Source organism: Siphateles boraxobius, unplaced genomic scaffold, assembly GCF_051911475.1.
Source record: "Siphateles boraxobius isolate OS27281-9 unplaced genomic scaffold, OSU_SipBor_1 30, whole genome shotgun sequence".
Lineage (NCBI taxonomy): Eukaryota > Metazoa > Chordata > Actinopteri > Cypriniformes > Leuciscidae > Siphateles > Siphateles boraxobius.
This window is the reverse complement of record NW_027508920.1, coordinates 6,645,040-6,671,385: the sequence shown is the minus strand read 5'-3', so window position 1 is coordinate 6,671,385 and position 26,346 is coordinate 6,645,040. Positions and strand designations below refer to the sequence as shown.

Genomic DNA, 26,346 nt, shown 5'->3' with positions numbered 1-26,346 from the left:
ATCCGCCTCATGCCCCTCTATACCCTCTTGGGACTTGTCTCTGGTGCTAACTGCACTGCAGAGACCTCCCTTTGAGCCGCTGCAGGCAGCAGAGTTAAAAATTCTGTCTCAAAAGACAGTTCTCCTGCTTGCTTTGGCCTCCATCAAGAGGGTAGGGGACCTGCATGCATTTTCAGTCGACCAGTCGTGCCTAGAATTCGGGCCGGCCAACTCTCACGTTGTCCTGAGACCCCGGCTTGGATATATGCCCAAGGTTCCTCCCACTCCCTTTCGAGACCAGGTAGTGAACCTGCAAGCGCTGCCCCTGGAGGAGGCAGACCCAGCCCTGGCTTTTCTCTGTCCCGCCCGCGCTCTGCACCTGTACGTGGACAGAACCAGCAAATGATACTCTGCCACTGTTTAGCATCTCTAAAGTGCCAGAATCTTCAATAATTAAAACCATAGGCAAGTTAAAGAACTCAAAGGCTAAAGATGCTTTTGCTTGTGATTGTGTATTTTTGAAGAAGTATAAAAGTATCCTTTGTACTCCAATTGCTCATCTGGTAAATCTATCTATTGAACAAAGTTTTTTTCCCAATGCCTGGAAATCAGCTGTAATAACCCCTATGTTTAAGGCTGGAGATGCAACTAATATAATTAACTATAGACCCATCAGTATCCTTCCTGTGGTCTCCAAAGTAATGGAAAGGATTGTCTGTGACCAGTTGCTAGCCTATTTAAATCAAGGTCATTTTCCACTGCACCCTATGCAGTTTGGATTTAGGAAACATCATGCCACAGAAACAGCTACTTGTTATTTTGTCGAGCAAATAAAATCTAGCCTTGACAATGGAGGGGTTGTTGGGGCTGTTTTCCTTGATTTTAAAAAGGCGTTTGATAGTGTAAATCATAATGTTCTGTTATCCAAACTGTCAAAGTTTAATTTTTCTCACAATGCTCAGACATGGATGGAATCTTATCTAGATTCAAGAAAGCAATGCACTAGGATTAATGATAGATGTTCCTCCTTTGTTAACTGCACTATCGGAGTCCCTCAGGGATCTATTTTAGGACCAATTTTATTTAGCTTATATATTAATGATTTGCCATTGATTTGCCCGGAAGTTCACATCCAAATGTACGCAGATGATACAGTTATTTATACCCATGCGAAATCTAGGGAACAAGCCGCAGTGAAACTTACTGCGGCTCTAACCAAAGTATCAGACTGGTTAACTCTCAATTGTCTTACTCTTAACGTAAGCAAAACAGTGGGTATGTATTTCTCTGTCAAGAAGAATGTTGTACGACATCAGCCTGATATCTGTATCATGGGAGAGACAATACATATTGTTGATCATTTTAAGTATTTAGGATTAATTATTGACTCTAACCTAAGTTTTAAAAAACACATTAAAAAAATATCCAATTGTGTCAGAGCTAATTTGCCAAATTTTAGAAATATAAGACATCAGTTACCAATGGCTGCAGCTAAGTTGTTATTACATACGATGATCTTTTCACATTTATCTTATTGCTCCACAAGCTGGTCACAGGCGGGTGGGACTACGATAAAACCCTTATGTTCCCTTTACAAACAAGCGGTGAAAGTTCTGGATAAAAAACCGAGAAACTACCACCATTGTATCATTATAAAAAAATACAACTTATTAACCTTTGACAGTTTTTTAAGCTTTGCTGATATGTGTCTGATGTATAAATTGATACATGATCTTGCACCACCCCCACTCAAGCAATGTGTGTCCTTTTGCAGAGATAATGTAAGGGTTACCAGGGCTTCTGTAAGAGGTGACTGTTATACTCAATTTAGGAAAACTAAATTTGGACAATCAGCTTTTTCATTTGCAGTGGTTGAAAAATGGAACTTAATCCCACATTACATTAGAGATTGTGCAAGCCTTAGTAGTTTTAAAAAGTCCGTAAAGACTTGGCTGAAGGCGAATCAAATATGTGATCATTGACTCTTTTATATATTGTATATTTGTATTCTGGTTTTTATTTGAGTACTGTGTGTTTATGTTGTCTTTTTCTTTTTTTCTTTTTTTTCCTTGCCCGGGGACCACAGATGTAAATTATCCGTATAGCTAACTCTGGTACAGGGCTTGAACTGTGCATGGTCCCTGATAAATAAACTAATAAATAAAATAAATAAAACTCAAAATCTCAGAACCTCAGATCAGCTCTTCATCTGTTACGGTGGCCAGCAGAAGGGAAAGGCTGTCTCCAAGCAGAGGTTGGCCCACTGGATAGTGGATGCCATCATCTTGGCGTATGATACCCAAGGTGAACCCTGTCCCCCCGGACTGCGAGCTCACTCTACACGGAGTGTAGCCGCCTCTTAGGCGATGGCGCAGGGTGCCTCGCTAACAGATGTCTGTAGAGCTGTGGGCTGGGCGACACCTAATACGTTTGCAAGATTCTATAGCCTACGTGTCGAACTGGTTGCTTCCCGTGTGCTCACTTCACATGAAGCCAGTTAACACTGTGGGCCCGCTCGTAGTGTCGGCTTGCTGCGCCACTCCCCTCCTATGGACTGGATATGTGCGCCTTTTGCTCCAGTTGAGTTCCCTTAACCGAACCCTGTTGAGTTCCTCCACACCCCTTCGGCATTGACGTGGCGGAGCGTCCGATGCTAGGCCTACCACTCGTAAGCAGTGTGGAACCTGTGCTTGGCTGGTTCCATATGTTGCGATCCCTACGGTGTCACTGTTCGTTGATCCTCCCCCCTTCTTAGACTGGAGTCATCCCAGTGACCTTCCATATGTTGTGCTGCCCATCAATTCGCCCAGCCCATATGTGTATTTTCCACATGTTACCCCCCCCTACGGGCAGGATGTGGCTCCGTAGTGTAGCCTTCCTTCCTTAGAGGGTACGCTTTCACGGTCTGGAAGGTGGCAGCTCTAGTGGCGCTTTCAATGGTGGATCCCATTCAGTCGACGTAGACTACATCTGACGTTATCGACTAAAAAGGGAACATCCTGGTTGCGTATGCAACCCAGAGGACGTATTCCCCTTGCCACTATTGCTGGACCACCGCTGACCCCGGGTTCTGCTCGGCTCCTCAGCGAAAACAAATGGTGCGTGCATCTACTTCCGTATTTATACCCGCGCCGCAGGGCGGAGTGTGAGATGCAAATCTCGCACGACAATGTGCATTGGCTCGTTCTAAAATACTTGAAGACGATTGGCTCCCTGGCGTGTTCCCATTCAGTCAACGTAGACAACGTCCTTGGTTCCCTTCTTCAGGGAACGGTGGGTTACATACGCAACCAGGACGTTCTACACTACTTATCAAGTCAACCCATGAATATTGATTTTATTTCAAATCATTAACTAACCATTTATTAATTTAGAATATAGATAATCCTTATATTACGGTAATTGACTAGATCTTTCCATTACTTTTTATTTTCTTTAAAAAAAACAGCACATGAATCTATCAATTTACAACTTTTATAATTCAAAGTGACATAAAAAAACACAAATCTAAGGCTAATAAATGTATGACACAATCAGCTGCTGGGTCATTATTTAGTAGAATTAAATAACATGTTTCTCTGTCTCTGTCATTCACTCTGAGTTTAAATGAGTGGACTGACCAAGTGCTGTCTGTCACTGCACTGTAAAATAATATTTTTATACAACTTTTTGTCTGTTGTCAAATAAACTTAAATTCATAAATGTTGTTCAGATAACATAATATTTTGAGTTTCTGTGATTAAGCTAATCTGTTTCTTTTAACATTTTTTGTTTTGTTTAAATTAACTCACATTTTAAGGCAACCGGTTAGGCTTCTTAATTTTTTAAGTTAAACCAACAAATATTTTTTACAGTGTGATTGTGCATTTAATCATTTATGTGCATGACTCCAGGTTTTCAAATGATAAAATTTTCTAAAGTATGCCTTCATGGGTGTGAAGCACTCAATTTTTGCTGTATTGTGATGAGGGGTGAACACAGTAAAAACTTTTACAGTTAATGGGAAATCGTCTTGTAGCCTATTGCTTCCACATCAGATTATGTAAAGTGCATTTATGACTAAGTCAAGTCAGGTCAAGTCACCTTCATTTATGTAGCACTTATAACAATATAGATTGTTTCAAAGCAGCTTTACAGTGACAATAGCTTTACAGTGACATTAAAGTTACAGAGATTGTTTTGGCTTATTCAGCTCTAGAATAATGTTATTGTCTAGCTAAAGTTAGTTTTAATAGATTCACTTCCATGGCAATGTTCATTAGTTATTAACTTAGGGGCCACTAACATAACACTGTTCTAACAGAAAACCCTTAATGCGATCCGGCCGCTCATTTGCACAAAACAGTGCCTGGTGGCTTGAGAACGCAAACCATGAAATAGGTTCCAAGGTACAAGCCTTGAAAAATGTATAATACAGAATTTTTTATCGCTTCCGCATAGCTATGCGAACCGGAATTATCCCGACAACATTTTATCTGTACAGAGGTAAAGGGAAGGAGGCCTCCACAGGGGAGAGACTAGTTGACTACAGGACTGCGTTGTTGTCGTGTCCAGGTGCAGGTCCTTCAACAGATCCAGATATGGCCTGGATCTAGCAAACTGCGGTAAAACTCAAGATAATCAGTGGGACTAATATTAGCGTAGACGTCATCATTCTTATGATGTAACAAGTACATCAGGATTCATGGGAAATGTTCCCGGTTCCGTCTGACCTAATCTATGCAGCCTAACACTGAAATATAGAAGTCTATAATGTGTTATGTGTATTCTAGGTCAAGGAGATGTGTTTTTAGTCTAGATTTGAACTGACAGAGTCTTTCTGCTTCCCGGACAATGTTAGAAAGACTGTTCCAAAGTTTTGGTGCTAAATAGGAAAAGGATCTACCGCCAGCAGTCGATTTTGATATTCTAGGTATTATCAACTGGCCGGAATGTTGAGATCGCAATTGACGTGAAGGAGTATAATGCATTGAGAGCTCGCTCAAGTTGTGGGGAGATAAACCATTTAGTGCTTTCTAAGTAATCAGCAATATTTTAAAATTTATACAATGTTTAATAGGGAACCAATGCAGTGTAAATACATGCAAGGTAAATTCCGCGTATTTAATTTAATAAAATGGATTTTAGTTACTGTATAGTTACTGCCCCCTTAGTAGTGGCTCTACTAAAACGTGAGAAATGGCCTAATAATTGTTCAGCATTTGATGTTTTTAAAAAAAAAAAATTTTGTTACAAAATGCACAGTGAACACTACATATGGTTTTTGCTCAGTTGGCTGAAGGGTTTAAGTGATAGAAACCGGATTTGCTTAGCTAAAGCAAAAATTAGAGGGAGCTATGGGTGTTGTTAGGTGGTGTAGTGTGAATCAACTGTCAACTGAATCATCATCACCTCCCCTTAAATAAACAGCCTGAAGCTGAACATAACCCTCATGACCTGGTCCACACACACACACACACACACACACACACACACACACACACACACACACACACACACACACACACACACACACACACACACACACACACACACACACACACACACACACACACACACACACACACACACACACACACACACACACACACACACACACACACACACACACACACACACACACACACACACTGATCAAAACACCTTTCTATAAAAGTTGTACATACAGTAAAACTGATACATGAATGTTCACCCTTTCAAACTTGATTATTTGACACAAACAGGATTTTAAATAGAAACAATCGTTTCCTGTGGAGCATTTGCCCTTTTGTAGCAAGTTTTTTTTTTTTTTTTTACAATGAAACATGATGTAAATGTTTAATGGTTAAATTCCACAATGCAAAACAAATGCAAATGACTTGGCTTCATCGTATATATTTCTTTCTTTCTCTCTTTTTTTTTGTTGCTGAGATGCTTTGAACTTGCTTCTACTGCTTCTGTTGTTCTATAGCCAAAAGCCAGAGTAATGAAAGGTGTGCCATATGTTGGACTATCTATTGTACCTTGAATTGGCTTTAATATAAGGCATATCTGATTCAAAGGCATACATCACCCAAAACCAGGCATGTCGCAGTTTACTTTGCAGTGTATTTATATGGTCACCGTGATTTTGCATACTTTTGAAGTAACATGTTCCCGGAACACATTTTGTTGATCCTGAAACAACATTCCTGTCTGCCTAAGGTAGTCCTAACCCTATCCATACACCTAAACCTAACCCTACCCATAACTTATTTCTAAGATCAGAGAGAAATGATAGATTAATAACACTGATGTAGAAGCACCTAACCCTGGTTGTAAGCTTAGTTGACAAAATGTAAACTTGTGCCTTAAATTGGTTGATTGGAATGTTGTTCCAGGATCAACAAAGATGTTGATACAGGAACATACTATACTTGGTGAAATCACATTCAGCGTGTATATATATATATATATATATATATATATATATATATATATATATATATATATACCCTTTCACACCAAAAGTAGTTATTTGGCACACATTTTAAAATACAAACTTTGTGTATATTTGTAAATGTTTGTATATGTCACGTTTATGTTAAGTTAGTTTAATTTTCATAGACTTTCAGTTTGTTTGTCTTCAGCCAAATATTCCTTTGTTCTAGTCTCCTGCACTCATCAGTAACCATGGACATTCATTCATTACAGTTGTTCGTCATCTAGTTCATCACCATGTGTATTTAAGTTTGCCACCTTCACTCAGTGTTTGTCCGATATTGTTTGTGCTTAGGTCACTGTTTCATGTTGTTTGCTCGTGTTGAATAAATCTTGCTGTTATTGGGAAATACTTATTCTGTCATCTTCATCATCTTTGACCTGGGCCTGTGACAGTATAAACATTTTTGAAACTGCCCTATACGTTCACATTTTAGGATCATTCTTTCCACACCTCCATGTGTTACAATGTATGGATCTTTACATTTAATATTTAATAGTCTCACTGCATTGCCAGAGCAAAATGCATGCTTTAAAAACAGAATCAATTATTTAAGTAATATTCACTTTTTCAATTATTACAACCTGTTAAAGTAGTAAGTCACCTCCAGCACTGGGATAACCCTCTCCCCTGATTCTTCTGAAGTTTCGGCAGAAGAGGGAAAAGGTGAGCGAGACAAGCACTGTGCTTTCAGACCAGTGAGTGTTTGTAAGATGGAGGAAGTTTCCTTCATCACTCACAGTCTTTAGTGTTTACCTGCTTATTTATACCTGCTGTTCTGCAATGTGCACTGTGTTTGGAGTTTGCATATGGAAAGTTGATATGAATTATGATATTACCTCTAGTAACCTGAAATCAAAACGTTACTGCAAAATGTTCTGTCTGTCTGGGAGAGGTCCTAAACCAAAGCTGTCCACCCAGGGTTAGAGTGTAATCATTTTCATGATGTTAAGTTGTTTTATTTATTTAACGATTTGATGCGCTCTTTGTAAAAAACAACACTGTTTTCACAACCTTGCCCATTACCCCAATTTTGCTGCATGTAAAGAGCCTTACTGGCATTCTATCAACTCCTGCTGAGAGAGTGAATGAATCAATGGTTTCAGTTTAAATATATCACCAGAAAGGACAGATTAGAGTACAGTACCAGGTGTTTATGCCAGCTGTGAACATCAAAACAGAAGTGCTGCATTGGCCGCAAAACACCAGGATGCGCACTGTTTGATTTTAGACTGGTTATAGTCAGGTAAACAATATTTACCAGCGTTATGTCACTGTTCGTTCCTCAAGTCTGTGGAAACAGGCTCCAGTTTGCCTGACCGAGACGTCTCGGGTTACGACTGTAACCCTCGTTCCCTGAGAATCGACACATTGGTGAATGCCTTCGGCATGAAGCGTCTGAAGTCAACTATTCAATCTTGATTGGCGTAGCGTAATCACGTCACTCGTGATGTCGCATGTGACGGCGATGCGGAAGCTATAAAAGGACGCCGGATCATAACAGCGTCAGCTTCTAATTGGTCGAAGCAAGTCGTTCTCAGGAACGCGAAAAGTGTGGCCGAGGGACGCAGCGTCTCGTTCCCTTCTCAGGGAACAAGGGTTACAGTCGTAACCCGAGACGTTCCCTTTCGAGGGAACTCGCGCTGCGTCGAGAATCGACACATTGGGGAACGAAATGCCCACTGCGTCACACTGAGAGAATACGCCCTGGTGTGAAGCATCTGGCACACTCACGGACGATAGGAATGAGAAGGTAGATCCCACCTAGATTGTCATAAGATTTGTTGTAAGAAGGGCAGGTCTGGAGCCAGTGGCTCAACGTTACTTCAGGGTGGAGCCGCCATTCCCCGGGCCTCAGCCCCTGCCTCGACAGGATATCTGCTCCCACATTATTAACCCCCGGAATATAAATGGATCTAACAGAGAGAAATTTATCCTGGGACCACAGAAGGATCTGATGTGCCAGTCTAGAGAGAAGGTGCGATTTCAGACCTCCTTGGCGGTTGATATAAGAGACCACCGACATAATGTCTGTCCTAAAGAGAACATGATGACCTCTGAGGTCTGCAAGGAAGTGCCTCAGGGCAAAGAATACAGCCAACATCTCCAAGCGATTAATGCCCTGAGAGATGATGGTCCTTCCAAGCACCTTGAGTGTAGTGGCCCATAACCGCACCCCAGCCCGTGAGGGACGCATCTGTGGTCAAAGCCTTTCTCCGACACGGTGCTCCCAGAACCGGGCCTTGAGACAGGAACCATGGTTTCTTCCACATGACGAGAGAACAAAGGCATCTGCGCGTAACTCTGATCATGCGAAAGGGGTTCCCCAGCGGGGAAAACCCCTTGGTCCTGAGCCACCACTGCAAGGCCGTCATATGGAGCAGACCAAAAGGAATCACGATGGAAGCTGCAGCCATGAGGCCCAAAACCCCTTGGAAGTGTTTGACAGTGATGGCCTGGCCTAACCTAATACCCTTCATTGTGGTTAAGATAGTATTTATACGAGCAGGAGACAACTGTGCCAGCACCTTTACTGAGTCCCACTCTACTCTCAAGAACTTAGTCCTCTGAAGAGGAGTTAAGGAACTTTTCTTCACATTGAGTCTCAACCCCAAGCACCTCAGATGTTGCAAAACAACATCTCAATGTTGAATCGCCAGTTCTTCTGACTGAGCCAGAATTAGCCAGTTATCTATAAAATTTAGGTTACGGATCCCCTGAAGTCTCAATGGAGCAAGGGCAGCATCCATACATTTAGGTAAAGTGCGAGGAGATAAGGCTAGGCCGAAAGGGAGAACCCTGTATTGATAAGCGTTACCCCCAAAAGCGAATCTAAGGAACCTCCTATGATGTGGGATGATGGAAAAATGAAAAAAAGCATATTTAAGATCTATCGTCACAAACCAGTCCTCGGATCTGATTTGTTGAATTATCATAAGTATAGTTAGCATTTTGAACTTAAATCTCCTCAAAGATTTGTTCAATACCCTAAGATCTATAATAGGACGCAGCCCACCATCCTTTTAAGGAACTATGAAGTAAAGGCTGTAGAACCCGGACTCTCTCTTGGGGGGGGGGGGGGGGATATCCTTTCTCAACTGTATTCAGGACCCGCTGAGATATATTTAGAAGACCCTTCCAGGCGTCTAAATAATCTATAAGGGGGATCAGTCTGTCAGGACTGACCTCTGGTGTCATAATATTTTCGGTGACCTGAAGCAATTTTCTGGCAGGAACTAACCGAATAAATTTCTCTACAGGCCTCGTAAGAGGTAGCGAATGTGTCAGACCCATAAATGTTAGAGGAACACTGTGTACAATACATTCGCTGGAAGTCGATGCATCCCGAGGCGCACTTGGCGGTGGGAAGCAACATCGATTTCCTGAGGGCTCTGCGGGGCAAAGTTTTATAATGTCCACGCGGGGTCAAGCGCCCTCAGAGGCCTGAGCATCGCGTCAAGGCCTCTTATCCGAGGCCTTCCTAGCCTGAATAACAGTCCTCAGATCTGTTTTCGGCTTAGAAGGCCTCGGCTGAGAGTGTTGCTAAATATTTTCCTTCTCAAAATATAAGGAGCTGGCCGTTCCCATGAGGCTGGCAGCAACCCAATGAGACCTGGACTGACAACTGGGGATAGCCGATTGTCGCTCTGCCTCCTGAAGCCTCTTGACAACGGTTCTTCCTGTGTCCCCAAAGAGGCCAGAAGGCGAAAGTGGGCCATCGAGAAGGGAGGCCCTGTCCTTCTCCCCGATCCCCAAGTGATTTAGCCATAACTGTCTCTCTGAGACGACTAGTGCTGCCATAGAACGGCCAATGGCACGGGCCTTCTCTTTAATAATACAGAGAGATAAGTCAGCCTCTCTACGAAATTCAGTAACACCGTCGAGTGAGACTTTCCAGTTATGATCCACCTCTTTGAGGAGGTCAGCCTGGTATGCCAGTAGTAGTGTAGGCATGCACCAGCTTGACCTGCCGCCATATATGCTTTCCCTAACAAATTCGATGAACGAGATTTGGAGGGAAGTGTCTGAGCTTTTAGGGGTGACGCAATGTCGGGGAGAAATATTTCGCAAAATATTCCTCTACCCGAGGCATCACCTCATAACCATTCTCATTAGATTCCTTAATGGATGTAAATATATACATGGGGGAAAATAATTGAGATGAACATGGATTTTTCCCACAATCTCGATACCTCAGTATAGAGATCAGTTAAAAAGGGAAGGCTCTGACACGAAGACTGTGACTGGGTCTGCAGGAATCGCTCATTCATTTTATTTTTCTTAGTCGCTTTCTGCTTATTAAATGGGCATTCAACATTTAATTTAGCCACTGCCCTGGTTACAACCTCCAGCAACTCCTCAATAACGGGAATATGGCGAACCTGTGTTGAGAATATCTAACTCCTCAAGCCAGATAAATCAAACACAGGGTCTTTAACACTGTCGGAAGAAGCCGCAATGCGGGCTTCCGAACCGTGCGCGAGACCAGTGGAGCTGGTAAATAAACACTGAGAAAGGGTCCCAACCATCTCAGTATTATATGCCAGCCCCACGTGCGAATCCCATGCATACAAGCGGCGCGCTGCCTCGACACCTGATGCACTGGAAACGCGAGCCTGATCTATTTGATTGAACAGGCTCAAACGGGAGCGGAGCTCTTTCATATAAAAAATAGTTTGCACAGACAGCGCCCTCGAGCGCTGCCTGTGCATGCTCCGCTCCCAGACAAACTACACAGAGTGAGTGTGTGTCACCCTCGCTTAAATAACGCGGGCAAGGGGACACACACTGACTGAATAGTTTCTCCTTATTGTTCGCCATAATATATATACAGATCCTTCTAAAAAAATTTGCATATTGTGATAAAGTTAATTATTTTCCATAATGTAATGATAAAAATTAAACTTTCATATATTTTAGATTCATTGCACACCAACTGAAATATTTCAGGTATTTTATTGTTTTAATACTGATGATTTTGGCATACAGCTCATGAAAACCCAAAATTCCTATCTCTAAAAATTAGCATATCATGAAAAGGGTCTCTAAACGAGCTATTAACCTAGTCATCTGAATCAACTAATTAATTCTAAACACCTGCAAAAGATTCCTGAGGCTTTTAAAAACTCCCAGCCTGTTTCATTACTCAAAACCGCAATCATGGGTAAGATTGCCGACCTGACTGCTGTCCAGAGGCCATCATTGGCACCATCAAGCAAGAGGGTAAGACACAGAAAGAAATTTCTGAACAAATAGGCTGTTCCCAGAGTGCTGTATCAAGGCACCTCAGTGGGAAGTCTGTGGGAAAGAAAAAGTGTGGCAAAAACGCTGCACAATGTGAAGAGGTGACCGGACCCTGAGGAAGATTGTGGAGAAGGACCGATTCCAGACCTTGGGGGACCTGCGGACGCAGAAACATCCAGAGCCACCGTGCACAGGCGTGTGCAGGAAATGGGCTACAGGTGCCACATTCCCCAGGTCAAGCCACTTTTGAACCAGAAACAGCGGCAGAAGCGCCTGACTTGGGCTTCAGAGAAGCAGCACTGGACTTCAGGCATTTTGGCATTTCCTTCTCCCCAGTCTTCCTCCAGACTCTGGCACCTTGATTTCCGAATGACATGCAAAATTTGCTTTCATCCAAAAAAAGTACTTTGGACCACTGAGCAACATTCCAATTCTGCTTCTCTGTAGCCCAGGTGAGGCGCTTCTGCCGCTGTATCTGGTTCAAAAGTGGCTTGACCTGGGGAATATGCGGCACCTGTAGCCCATTTCCTGCACACGCCTGTGCACGGTGGCTCTGGATGTTTCTACTCCAGACTCAGTCGACTGCTTCCGCAGGTCCCCCAAGGTCTGGAATCGGTCCTTCTCCACAATCTTCCTCAGGGTCCGGTCACCTCTTCTCGTTGTGCAGCGTTTTTTGCCACACTTTTTCCTTCCCACAGACTTCCCACTGAGGTGCCTTGATAAAGCACTCTGGGAACAGCCTAATTGTTCAGAAATTTCTTTCTGTGTCTTACCCTCTTGCTTGATGATGTAAATGATGGCCTTCTGGACAGCAGTCAGGTCGGCAGTCTTACGCATGATTGCGGTTTTGAGTAATGAAACAGGCTGGGAGTTTTTAAAAGCCTCAGGAATCTTTTGCAGGTGTTTAGAGTTAATTAGTTGATTCAGATGATTAGGTTAATAGCTCGTTTAGAGACCAATCAAGATTGAATAGTTGACTTCAGACGCTATGTGCAAAAGGCATTCTCCAATGTGTTGATTCTCGACGCAGCGCAAGTTCCCTCAAAAGGGAACAGGCTTTGGCAGGAAATGGGCTACAGGTGCCGAATTCCCCAGGTCAAGCCACTTTTGAACCAGAAACAGGGGCAGAAGCGCCTGACTTGGGCTACAGAGAAGCAGCACTGGACTTCAGGCATTTTGGCATTTCCTTCTCCCCAGTCTTCCTCCAGACTCTGGCACCTTGATTTCCGAATGACATGCAAAATTTGCTTTCATCCGAAAAAAGTACTTTGGACCAGTGAGCAACAGTCCAGTGCTGCTTCTCTGTAGCCCAGGTCAGGCGCTTCTGCCGCTGTTTCTGGTTCAAAAGTGGCTTGACCTTGGGAATGCGGCAACTGTAGCCCCATTTCCTGCTAACGTTTCCTGAATGTTTCTACTCCAGACTCAGTCCACTGCTTCCGCAGGTCCCCCAAGGTCTGGAATCGGTCCTTCTCCACAATCTTCCTCAGGGTCCGGTCGCCTCTTCTCGTTGTGCAGCGTTTTTTGCCACACTTTTTCCTTCCCACAGACTTCCCACTGAGGTGCCTTGATACAGCACTCTGGGAACAGCCTATTTGTTCAGAAATTTCTTTCTGTGTCTTACCCTCCTGCTTGAGGGTGTCAATGATGGCCTTCTGGACAGCAGTCAGGTCGGCAGTCTTACCCATGATTGCGGTTTTGAGCAATGAAACCGGCTGGGAGTTTTTAAAAGCCTCAGGAATCTTTTGTTTAGAGTTAATTGGTTGATTCAGATGATTAGGTTAATAGTCAAGTCAAGTCACCTTTATTTATATAGCGCTTTTACAATACAAATTGTTTCAAAGCAGCTTTACAGAGATAACAGGAAAGTAAAGTCGTAATAGTATTGTTAAATTCTGTAGGCGCTCAGTCAGGCGCTTCTGCCGCTGTTTCTGGTTCAAAAGTGGCTTGACCTGGGGAATGTGGCACCTGTAGCCCATTTCCTGCACACGCCTGTGCACGGTGGCTCTGGATGTTTCTGCGTCCGCAGGTCCCCCAAGGTCTGGAATCGGTCCTTCTCCACAATCTTCCTCAGGGTCCGGTCACCTCTTCTCGTTGTGCAGCGTTTTTTGCCACACTTTTTCCTTCCCACAGACTTCCCACTGAGGTGCCTTGATAAAGCACTCTGGGAACAGCCTAATTGTTCAGAAATTTCTTTCTGTGTCTTACCCTCTTGCTTGATGATGTCAATGATGGCCTTCTGGACAGCAGTCAGGTCGGCAGTCTTACGCATGATTGCGGTTTTGAGTAATGAAACAGGCTGGGAGTTTTTAAAAGCCTCAGGAATCTTTTGCAGGTGTTTAGAGTTAATTAGTTGATTCAGATGATTAGGTTAATAGCTCGTTTAGAGACCCTTTTCATGATATGCTAATCTTTTGAGATAGGAATTTTGGGTTTTCATGAGCTGTATGCCAAAATCATCAGTATTAAAACAATAAAAGACCTGAAATATTTCAGTTGGTGTGCAATGAATCTAAAATATATGAAAGTTTAATTTTTATCATTACATTATGGAAAATAATTAACTTTATCACAATATGCTAATTTTTTCAGAAGGACCTGTATATATCAGAGTGACAGACAACACCGAATAAGACAAACAGGTTGACACAGAAGGCTTGCTGAAGAACAGAAGCTCATGCTGTTATGATACGGCGTCCTTTTATAGCTTCCGCATCGCCGTTATATGCGATGTCACGAGTGACGTGATTATGCTACGCCAATCAAGATTGAATAGTTGACTTCAGACGCTATGTGCAAAAGGCATTCTCCAATGTGTTGATTCTCGACGCAGCGCAAGTTCCCTCAAAAGGGAACAGGCTTTGGCAGGAAATGGGCTACAGGTGCCGAATTCCCCAGGTCAAGCCACTTTTGAACCAGAAACAGCGGCAGAAGCGCCTGACTTGGGCTACAGAGAAGCAGCACTGGACTTCAGGCATTTTGGCATTTCCTTCTCCCCAGTCTTCCTCCAGACTCTGGCACCTTGATTTCCGAATGACATGCAAAATTTGCTTTCATCCGAAAAAAGTACTTTGGACCAGTGAGCAACAGTCCAGTGCTGCTTCTCTGTAGCCCAGGTCAGGCGCTTCTGCCGCTGTTTCTGGTTCAAAAGTGGCTTGACCTTGGGAATGCGGCAACTGTAGCCCATTTCCTGCTAACGTTTCCTGGATGTTTCTACTCCAGACTCAGTCCACTGCTTCCGCAGGTCCCCCAAGGTCTGGAATCGGTCCTTCTCCACAATCTTCCTCAGGGTCCGGTCGCCTCTTCTCGTTGTGCAGCGTTTTTTGCCACACTTTTTCCTTCCCACAGACTTCCCACTGAGGTGCCTTGATATAGCACTCTGGGAAACAGCCTATTTGTTCAGAAATTTCTTTCTGTGTCTTACCCTCCTGCTTGAGGGTGTCAATGATGGCCTTCTGGACAGCAGTCAGGTCGGCAGTCTTACCCATGATTGCGGTTTTGAGTAATGAAACCGGCTGGGAGTTTTTAAAAGCCTCAGGAATCTTTTGTTTAGAGTTAATTGGTTGATTCAGATGATTAGGTTAATAGTCAAGTCAAGTCACCTTTATTTATATAGCGCTTTTACAATACAAATTGTTTCAAAGCAGCTTTACAGAGATAACAGGAAAGTAAAGTCGTAATAGTATTGTTAAATTCAAAATTAAATGTTAAATGTTAAATGTCCCCAACTAAGCAAGCCAAAAGCCAATGGCGAATGAAGGCGAAAAAAAAGGTGACAGTGGCAAGGAACCAAAACTCCATCAGGTGACAGAATGGAGAAAAAAACTTTGGGAGAACCCAGGCTCAGTCGGGGGGCCAGTCCTCCTTTGGCCAACAAACGAACAGTGTATGATTATGATTTAGGCGGCATAATAGGTCAGAAGTCAGATTGGATCAGAACTTTCACAATATTTATCCAGTTCATCTGGTTAGGGGTCCGAGTCATCACGCCGGTATGGAGATGAGTTTGTTGAGGTGTCCATGAGGCCTTCACAGTGTTGATGAGGCTGGCACTTCAGGGATGCGTTGTCGTCGTGTCCATGTGATGGTCCTTCCTCAGATCTAGATATGGCCTGGATCCGGCGGTTTGCGGTAAACCTCGGGATAAACAGAGAGACTAATATTAGCGTAGACGCCATCCTTCTTATGATGTACAAAGTACATCAGGATTTATGGGAAGTGTTCCCGGTTCCGGCTGATCTAAACTATGCAGCCTAACATTGAATTATAGCAATCTATAATGTGTTATGTGTATGCTAAGCCAAAGAGATGTGTTTTTAGTCTAGATTTGAACTGACAGACTGTGTCTGCTTCCCGGACAATGTTAGGCAGATTGTTCTTTTGACAACAACAAAGTTTTTGTGCCAAGTAGGAAAAGGATCTACCGCCAGTAGTTGATTTTGATATTCTAGGTATTATCAACTGGCCAGAATTTTGAGATCGCAATAGACGTGAAGGACTATAATGGGTTAAGAGCTCGCTCAAGTACTGCGGAGCTAAACCATTTAGTGCTTTGTAAGTAATCAGCAATATTTAAAAATGTATACGATGTTTAATAGGGAGCCAATGCAGTGTTGACAGAACCGGGCTAATATGGTCATACCTCCTGGTTCTGGTAAGAACTCTAGCGGCTGCGTTTTGGACCAGCTGTAGTTTGTTTATTAAGCGTACAGGGCAACCACCCAGTAGAGCATTACAATAATCTAGCCTTGAGGTCATGAACGCATGAACTAATTGTTCCGCATTTGTCAATGAGAGCATATGACGTAATTTAGATATATTTTTAAGATGTAAAAATGCGCTTTTACAGATACTAGACACTTGACTTTCAAATGAGAGATTGGTATCAAAGAGCACACCCAGGTTCCTAACTGACGACGAAGACTTGACAGAGCAGCCATCAAGTGTTAAACAGTATTCTAGGTTATTGCGTGTGGAAGTTTTTTGTCCAATAATTAGAATCTCTGTATTTTCAGAATTTAGTAGTAGGAAATTACTAGTCATCCAGTTTTTTATATCAGCTATGCATTCCGTTAATTTTGTGAATTGGTAAGTTTCGTTAGGTTTTGAGGAAATATAGAGCTGAGTATCATCAGCATAACAGGGAAAACTAATTCCATGTTTCCCAATGATATCTCCTAATGGTAGCATGTACAGAGTGAACAGCAGCGGTCCTAGTACTGAGCCTTGTGGTACGCCATACTGAACTTTTGACCGATAAGACATATCTTCATTTACTGGTACAAACTGATAATGGTCAGATAAGTATGATTTAAACCATGCTAGTGCAATTCCACTAATGCCAACATAGTTTTCTAGTCTATTTAATAGAATGATGTGGTCAATGGTGTCAAATGCAGCGCTAAGATCAAGTAACACTAAAAGAGAGATACAACCACGATCGGATGATAAAAGCAAATCATTTGTGACTTTAACGAGAGCAGTCTCAGTACTATGGTGCGGTCTAAATCCGGACTGAAAATCCTCGCAAATAGCATTTCCTTCAAGAAAGGAACACAGTTGTGAGTATACTGCCTTTTCTGATATCTTTGACAGAAAAGGCAAATTCGAGATCGGCCTGTAATTGACTAATTCTGTAGGATCAAGTTGCATTTTTTTAACAAGCGGTTTAATCATAGCCAGTTTAAAGGGTTTTGGTACGTATCCTAGAGACAAAGACGAATTAATGATATTGAGAAGAGGATTTATGACCTCTGGAAGCATCTCTTTCAATAGTTTAGACGGTATAGGGTCTAACATACAAGTTGTTGATTTAGATGAGTGAACGATTTTGCAAAATTCTTCTTCTTCTATAGCAACAAATGAATCAAATTTTTGCTCAGGGATACTACAATGCACTTCCTGATGCGATACTGTAGTAGACGGTTGAATAGTTATAATTTTGTCCCTGATATTATCAATCTTATAAGTGAAGAAATTCATAAAGTCATTACTGCTGTGTTTCTTGGAAACTTCTGGGCTTGAAGCTTTCTTTTTCGTTAGTGTAGCCACTTTTTCAAATAAATACCTAGGATTATTTTTATTTTCTTCTAATAGGGTTGAAAAATAAGCAGATCTAGTAGCTTTTAAAGCCTCTCTGTAAGCAATCGAGCTCTCCTTCCATGCAATCCGAAATACCTCTAGTTTTGTTTTCTTCCAGTTGCGCTCCATTTTTCTGGCTGCTCTCTTAAGGGCCCGGGTGTGCTCATTGTACCACGGCGTTGGACTATTTTCTTTAATCTTCTTTAAGCGCAGCGGAGCAACTGTGTCTAAAGTGCTGGAAAATAGAGAGTTAAAAGTTTCTGTTGCAATATCAAGTTCTTCTAAGCTATCTGGGATGCTGAGATGATGAAACTGATCAGGAAGATTATTGATAAAGCAATCTTTCGTGGCAGAAGTGATAGGTCTAACATATTTATAACACGGAGTCGGCTTTACAGCCTTGGCTAAATGTAATTTACATGAGACTAGATAATGATCTGAGATGTCGTCGCTCTGCTGCAGTATTTCAATGGCATCAACATCTATTCCATGTGATAATATTAGATCTAGAGTATGATTACGACAATGAGTAGGTCATGACACGTGTTGTCTAACTCCAATTGAGTTTACAATGTCTTTAAATGCCAATCCCAATCCATCTTTTTCATTATCTACATGTATATTAAAATCACCAACAATTAGTACTTTATCTGCAGCCAATACTAATTCTGATAGAAAGTCAGCAAATTCTTTGATAAAGTCTTTATGGTGCCCTGGTGGCCTGTATACAGTAGCCAGCAGTATTCTCAAACGTGATTTATCGTTTACACTATATATTTTTACATTTAGCACCAATACTTCAAAAGAATTATATTTAAAACTAGATTTCATATTGGTTTTGAAAATATTACTATAAATTACAGCAACACCTCCCCCTTTGCCTTTCGGACGAGGTTCATGTTTATAACAGTAATCTTGCGGGGTGGACTCATTTAAAGTAATGTAATCGTTTGGTTTTAGCCAGGTTTCTGTCAAACACAGCACATCTAGGTTATAATCTGAAATCATATCATTGACAATAAGTGCTTTTGAAGTAAGGGATCGAATATTCAGCAACCCAAGCTTTATCGTTTGCTCATCTGTATTATATCTGTTTTTTACTTGTTGAACATCAATTACATTTTTAACCTTAGATAGGTTTGGAAGTTTTTTGTATTTCCAAATTCGGGGAACAGACACAGTCTCTATATGATGATATCTAGGTGAACGAGCCTCTATGTGATGGGATTTATCTGACCTTGGTGACGCGAGGCCGCTAGCAGACGGTCGGTCGGTTTAGCCAGTTTGTCTGCTTCCTGACCTGAGCCCCAGATTGTCATGTTTTATCTCTAAGACTATTAGCCAAATTACTAGAGAGAAGAGCAGCACCATCCCAGGAGGGATGAATACCATCTCTTTTCAACAGGCCAGGTTTGCCCCAAAAACTTTTCCAATTGTCTACGAATTCTATATTATTTTGCGGACACCACTTAGACAGCCAGCCATTGAGTGAACACAATCTACTAACTATCTCATCACTCCTTCGAACAGGAAGGAGTATATAATAATATAATAGCTCGTTTAGAGACCCTTTTCACGATATGCTAATTTTTTGAGATAGGAATTTTGGGTTTTCATGAGCTGTATGCCAAAATCATCAGTATTAAAACAATAAAAGACCTGAAATATTTCAGTTGATGTGCAATGAATCTAAAATATATGAAAGTTTAATTTTTATCATTAAATTATGGAAAATAATGAACACAATATCCTAATTTTTTGAGAAGGACCTGTACTTCAAGTGTGTTAATGAGTTAACTTGAAGTGTGCTATTTTGAAACAATGAATTTTGTACGAAGTATATTTTAGTTGTAATTAAATTGAAGTAAAGCATAACTTTAAGTGTATTCAGTGTACTTTTGTGTGCTAAATTGGAACAACTTCAAGTATACTTAGTATACTTTAAGTATATGCCTGTGTAGGGACTAATTACATGCTTGAATAGTGACATTAAAGTGTACTTTATTTGTGTTACAAGTACATTATAAATTCATTACGAGTGTCTTCGAAACATACAAGCAATATACCATAAGTGTATGTATATATATATATATATATATATATATATATATATATATATGTTTATTTTTCTAAATAATTATTTTTGACGTTTTAGGTGGGAGGGAGGGAGAGAGAGAGAGAGAGAGAGAGAGAGATAGAGAGAGAGAGAGAGAGAGAGAGAGAGAGAGAGAGAGAGAGAGAGAGAGAGAGAGAGAGAGAGAGAGAGAGAGAGAGAGAGAGAGAGAGAGAGAGAGGGGGACGGGATCGGGAAAGGTCCACGAGGCGTGACTCGAACTCGGGTTGCCCGAAGCACGTGGGCTATCGGCGCCGACCATAAGTGTATTATATTTGAGTAAAAAGTTTATGCTCAGTAATACCTTTGGCTTATTCCAAATACTACAAATTGCACACTTTCTCTTCAATAACAAATGCATATTAATAGACAAATAATACTTAGCTATACTTTTATATAATATATTATATACTATACTATATTTTGAAAGTATACTTTCAATGCATTGTTACAATGATCATTTCATCACAGTTAAAATATACCTAAAATATATTTTTAATAAAGTGCTAATAAATGCACTTTTAAAAAATAAACAGAATTTTCACTTCAAGTATATTTTTCTAAAAAGTGTGTTAAAAGTTGTAGTGTGAAAATAGGTAAAAGGATGATGCTAATATACTTTTAATATATTTTAAAGATAGTACAATTTTTTGTTAGTATATTTGCAATGTACTATTGAAAAAGGGAATATATTTCAAATACAATAAAGTATTCTTTTTTTCGCAAGGGTATGCTTTTCCACTGCAGTTAGTACCGCTTCAATGTGGGTGGGATTATAGACTGATCATTACAGTTGTGCCGCCTCACCTGTCGTGATGCTGCTAGTGGGTTTGGTGTCTCATGACACAAATCCAATGACGCTGGTAGTGACGATTCTCTCTGACTAACCAGTGATCTGCAGTGTTTACACGTCACATTTTAGTTTTGGTACGGCTCGCTTGGAACCTCAACCAAGGTGGTACTATTTAAGTGAGCCATACTGAGCCATGCAGTGGGAAACCGCCAAAAAAGTGAGTCATAACGAGCCGTACCATGCAGTGGAAAAGTGCCAAAATTAAATAATTAAAAAAATGAGCCAAAATAATTCTAGAAATGAGCATGCAAGGGCCAGATGATATGTAGAACTTTGTAAAATATAGGGAGGGTGGATGTTCCAATTCAGTTGAAAATTCAGAAAAGATTTCTGCACAGTTGCACATTGCCACATATTCTTTGTGGGAGTAATTAATGGTATACATTTGATAGTTGGTCATCATAACTTTTTGAAAGAAGAAGTAACCAACAAAACTCTCGCAATAGGAAGAACAATCCTAAAAGAGGTCTCTTAACCATAGTCTTAGAGGAGTTGTGAAATGCATTTTCAGATTTCTTGTAGGTTGATTTCAGATCTGTTTTATGCTTCTGGAGGCTAGCTTATGAAGTTAGCGAAAAAGGAAAACTTTGTTACCGCGTATCCACAACCTTGGACAGTCTTAAGGTAGGGACACCAAACCAACGCCACAGAACTAGCGCTGATGAAAGCCAACTGTGTTGTCTCCTTACGTCGCCTGCGTCAGGGCAAAAAAGCTGCACTTGAACACACCGAGAGAACTACAGACAACTTTCAACTAACATGTGCGTTCTGTCCCTGCGTGTAAATGAGACAACTGACTATTTATGCATATATATTCGTCATTCAAAAAGGGAAACCGACACTGCAGGCTGCAGATACACATACTGTAAAATTACCATTTTGAATATCAATCCTGCTGATCTTTCCTTCTTTATTCCAATCCGCTCATGTTAAATATTAAAGGAACACTCAAGGAACAATTAAGTAAGATGACGTAAAATTAGAACAGCCTTCTATCTTAACCATTTTGACTTCTTTGCTATTCTCGTGCACTGACTCATTCACTAAGCTGAACAGCCAATTTATCTCTCTCTTAACGATGGCCCGAAGACGCAACTACATGCTGAATCGGCCAAAAATAAAAACCTGACGCCGTCTGTCAAGAGCCAACAGTGAGGAACACACCAAAAAAATGGCCGATGCTCAAAAACGGCCAGACATTGCCCAACGGCCAATCGGCGGCTTGGTGTGTCCTGGGCTTTACTCAGCACTACCACTCTTGTGATTTATGGACAGACATGAGTTGTTAATTGCACACCTCTTTGATTTACATGCACATGTGTATGTCAATCCTGGCATTTCAGAAGGGTGGAAAACAAAAACTTGATATTGATTCAATAATATTGATTCATATTATAAGTGCTACAAAAGTTTAGAATGCACCCTTTAAGTAAGGAATAATTGACGAGAGGCCATTGAATTATTAGAAAAATAATGCACACCCGAGGTGGTAATGCGGTCACGACGCGAAGCGGAGTGGCCGTTATACCTCCGGTGTGCATTATTTTTCTAGTAATTCAACAGCCTGAAGTAAATTATTCCGCTTATACTACAGTTACCACACCTCAAAAGATTGTTCAGATGATGCATTTCAAGACGTTTGTCAAGCTTTTGCCATTAAAACGCTCTTGTATGTAGGACTAATTTCTTACGCATCTAATCCCATGCCTCTGTTGCTAATTCCAAAACGTCATTTTAGAGTTAGTAACAGAGGGTTGAGCCACTAATAGCAGACTAATGATGGGGACACACTTACGACTCGCTGAAACATTCGAAGACTGACTGTTTCCATTGACTGTAGCAGGTCTTAAACACCGACTGTGAACACAGACTGAACGCGCTGAACACGCGTTTGGGCATGATCAGTCATAACATAAGTATCAAATTACATTCATAACTGGCATTAGTAAGTGTGTCCCGGCTTTGTACGGTTATTAATGGAGTTTAATGAGAGAGAGAGAGAGAGAGAGAGAGAGAGAGAGAGAGGTTGCAATAATGAGACAGAAAAGCATGCGCGTCAATATTATTATAGGCTATTTATTAATTAAATAATTAAATTATTTTTAATTCATTCGTTCTTGTTTTCTATAATTGACAGTAGATAACCTAATAAATTAAACACACAAAGCCCTTTAATAAGTTGGCCTATCAATAATTATTTATTTGTTATATTATCTGGAATAATTACGAAAACCCGTGCAGCAGGACTATCAATTTATTTTATATATTCAGTTTAATTTTCTATTTATAGGACTATATACTTTATTTATTAAAATTAAACTGCATGTGTCCTTTGATTGTGAAGTTAAACATCGAAAATTGCAGATCAAGTGCATGGGGCTGCATGTTTTTTCTTGTTATGAATTGGATCCTATTTTCAGTTATTACAGTTAACTACGCGCAGTGATATGGAACTGTAATGCGGTCAAACCTGCCTGAAACTACTTTAGCCGTGCGTTTCCCTGAAAATAATTGCACACCTTAGAACGTTCTCAACCAATCAGAATCAAGCATTCAACAGCCCTGTAGTATAATAAGATATACTATGTTTCTTTGAATGTCTCACGCGTTAATTCAAAATGTTCATTGCAGGGTTTGTTGGTGGAGGAGACAGCCAGCAGCAGTAAGGATGAAGATACCAGACCAGCAATAGTCACTGCGGCAGAGGCTGCAGAACAAGACCACACTACATCATTCGAAACCAGAATGACCTCTGTCACCTCGCCCCTTTGCAGCCTGAAAGTGGAAAAAACAGATAGCTCAGTAACCAGTGAGTATTCATGAGTCCAAACTATTCTTTCTTTCCAAACTATTCTATTCTTTCCTTGAGGCTTTTTTTCTCATATTTAATGACTCCCTTAGTTTCTTGCTAGATATAGTAGATGTGGTGATGAGGAAAAATGTTTTCTATTGCCTGCTTATACTTCTTTCTTGCATCTTTATCTCTGACTCCGCCATGGAGTCAAGTGTGAGCCTAAGCTTGTTGGGTCTTTCAGTGGAGGATGTCATGCTTGCAGTGGGGTAACAAATTATTTGCAAAAACATAACAGCATTGAGGATGAGTAAAGTGGAGTCAAGATGTGTTGACACGTGGCATGTTTGGTTCGATTAAAATGAACCCTGGTGTGATTGCTCTGTAGTGCGGTTAATTCGAATAAGAGTGAACGCTGCCATATGAACCTTGGTGCGCACCAAACAAGCAGACCGAGACCGCTGAAAAGATGGGTCTCGGCCCACTTCCAAAACGAACTCTGGTGTGGTTTGAATGGAATATGAACGCAACAAAGACCAAAGACATGTAAACCAACTAAAATGGGACATGATTTCACAAGATGCAACCCTAAAAAGAACAGAATGCTTAAGCATACTCGTCATAGTCGCAATGTTGCCCACCACAGTTCTGTACAGGCATCAGTTCTCAGAGCTCTTAGCTGGTCAAAATACCATTATATGTAGGCTACGCACATACAACAAGCACATTTAGTCCAGCACACAGCATTGTTTTGGATGTTCAGTGAGTTCCATCGTAAAATATACGTAATAAAAGCCAACCAATCAGGTTGTGAAAATATCCCTATGCCTTTAGGTTTGGTATCTTTAGTTTGATGTTAAAATGCCAATGTGAACACTAATCGAACTAGCACTTAATGTTTTTTTATGTTGTTTTTTTGGACCAAACGAAACAAGAGAACCAAACTACAAGCCTGAACACACCCCTAGTCTTCATGTTTTTGAAGGAAACAATGCAATATCTCATTTTAAGTCTGGGATGCAGTTAAGTTTTTTTTAATGATTTATGCTACAACAGCTAGTATAGGTTGTTTTGGGTGTTGGACAAACAGTTTATTTGCACTCATAAGGCACAACTGCACAAAGCTTAGGGATCTGAACCATGATAGTTGGAAGTATGTGGAGAATCTTGCAAGTTAAGACTATTTTTATTTGTTTAACGCTTTTCACAAAAGACATGTTTCAAAGAAAACAGAAATTCCCAATGTTTGTAATACCTTAATGCTTAATTGTCCACAGAGAAGTAAACTCCTAAGACATTACAGGAAAGTGATAACTGACGGATGCTTTCAAAAATAGTTTATGCTTATGATCTTGAAAACAATATGCATGAAGACTCACTAATAGAGGTTTCTGAGACCTCGGGTTATGAATTCCCGAGAAATGCCTAAAAAAAGTTGTGTACAATGTATTAAAACTGTTAATTAGGAGACACTGAAAGAACAATGACAGATGAGGTGGGCAAGGTAGTTTCTGTAAAATTTGACCCTGAAAGACCAGTGGAGGTCCCAGTAAAAGTCTCAGGTAGAGAAGCAAACAGCTATAATGGAGGCTTATTTATGGGGCAATAGCTACAAACAGGCATGTTGCTTAATATAGCAGTAAAGGGAGAATGTGGGTTCAGTGGTCAAGAAAAGACAGTCAAACATTTGTTTTTGTACTGTAGATGCTTGCAAGGACTGTAACAATACAGTTCATTGACTAGTTTGGGTGTTTAGGTGAAATGTTTTTCCTCATATATCTTTATAGGAGGAGTCAAGTCAAGTCAAGTCACCTTCATTTATATAGCGCTTTTAACAATATAGATTGTTTCAAAGCAGCTTTACAGTGATAATAGGAAATTAAAGTAGCTGAGATTGTTTTGGCTTTACAGCAGCACTAGAATAAAGTTATTATCCAACTAAAGTTAGTTTTGATTGATTCACTTCCGCTGCAAAGATCATTAGTTATTATTTTAGGGGCCGCTAACACGACACCGTTCTAACAGAAAACCCTTAACGCGCACAAGCCCGCTCATTCACATTCACGGTTGTTGTAACCGTGCCTGGTGGCTCGAGAACGCAAACCGTGAAATAGGTTCCAAGGTGCAATAATCTAGCCTTGATGGCATGAACGCATGAATTGTTTTGAATTTTTCATTGAGACCATATGACGTAATTTAGATATATTTTTAAGATGGAAAAATACGGTTTTACAGATACTAGAAACGTGACTTTCAAATGAAAGATTGGTATCAAAGAGCACACCCAGGTTCATAACCGATGACGAAGACTTGACAGAGCAGCCATCAAGCGTTAGACAGTATTCTAGGTTATTACGTGAGGACGATTTTTGACCAATAATTAGAATCATATTTTTTTTCTCAAAATTAAGTAGTAGGAAATTACTAGTCATCCAGTTTTTTATATCAGCTATGGATTCCGTTAATTGGTAAGTTTTTGTCATGGTGTGAAGAAATAGAGCTGAGTATCATCAACATAACAGTGAAAACTAATGCCATGCTTCCTAATGCTTCCAATGGTAGCATGTACAGAGTGAACAGCAACAGTCCTAGTACTGAGCCTTGTGGTACTCCATACTGAACTTGTGATCGATAAGACATCTCTTCATTTACTGCTTCAAACTGATAACGGTCAGATAAGAATGATTAAAATCATGCTAATGCAATTCCACCAATATCAACATAATTTGAGTCTATTTAAAAGAATGTTGTGGTCAATAGTATCAAATTCAGCACTAAGGTCGAGTAACACTAATAGAGAGATATAACCACGATCGGATGATAAGAGC

At 40.8% G+C, this 26,346-nt stretch overlaps 1 protein-coding gene across 2 annotated transcripts in view; it reads left to right on the top strand.

Moving 5' to 3' along the window:
• The window catches only part of gse1b (Gse1 coiled-coil protein b), a 391,870-nt gene that overhangs the window by 102,619 nt on the left and 262,905 nt on the right, over positions 1 to 26,346 (top strand). For both annotated transcript variants that reach the window (XM_077248171.1, XM_077248170.1), the window contains exon 2: positions 23,359 to 23,536. In XM_077248171.1, the coding sequence (XP_077104286.1) occupies positions 23,359 to 23,536 (178 nt within the window). The remainder of the gene's footprint in view (positions 1 to 23,358; positions 23,537 to 26,346) is intronic.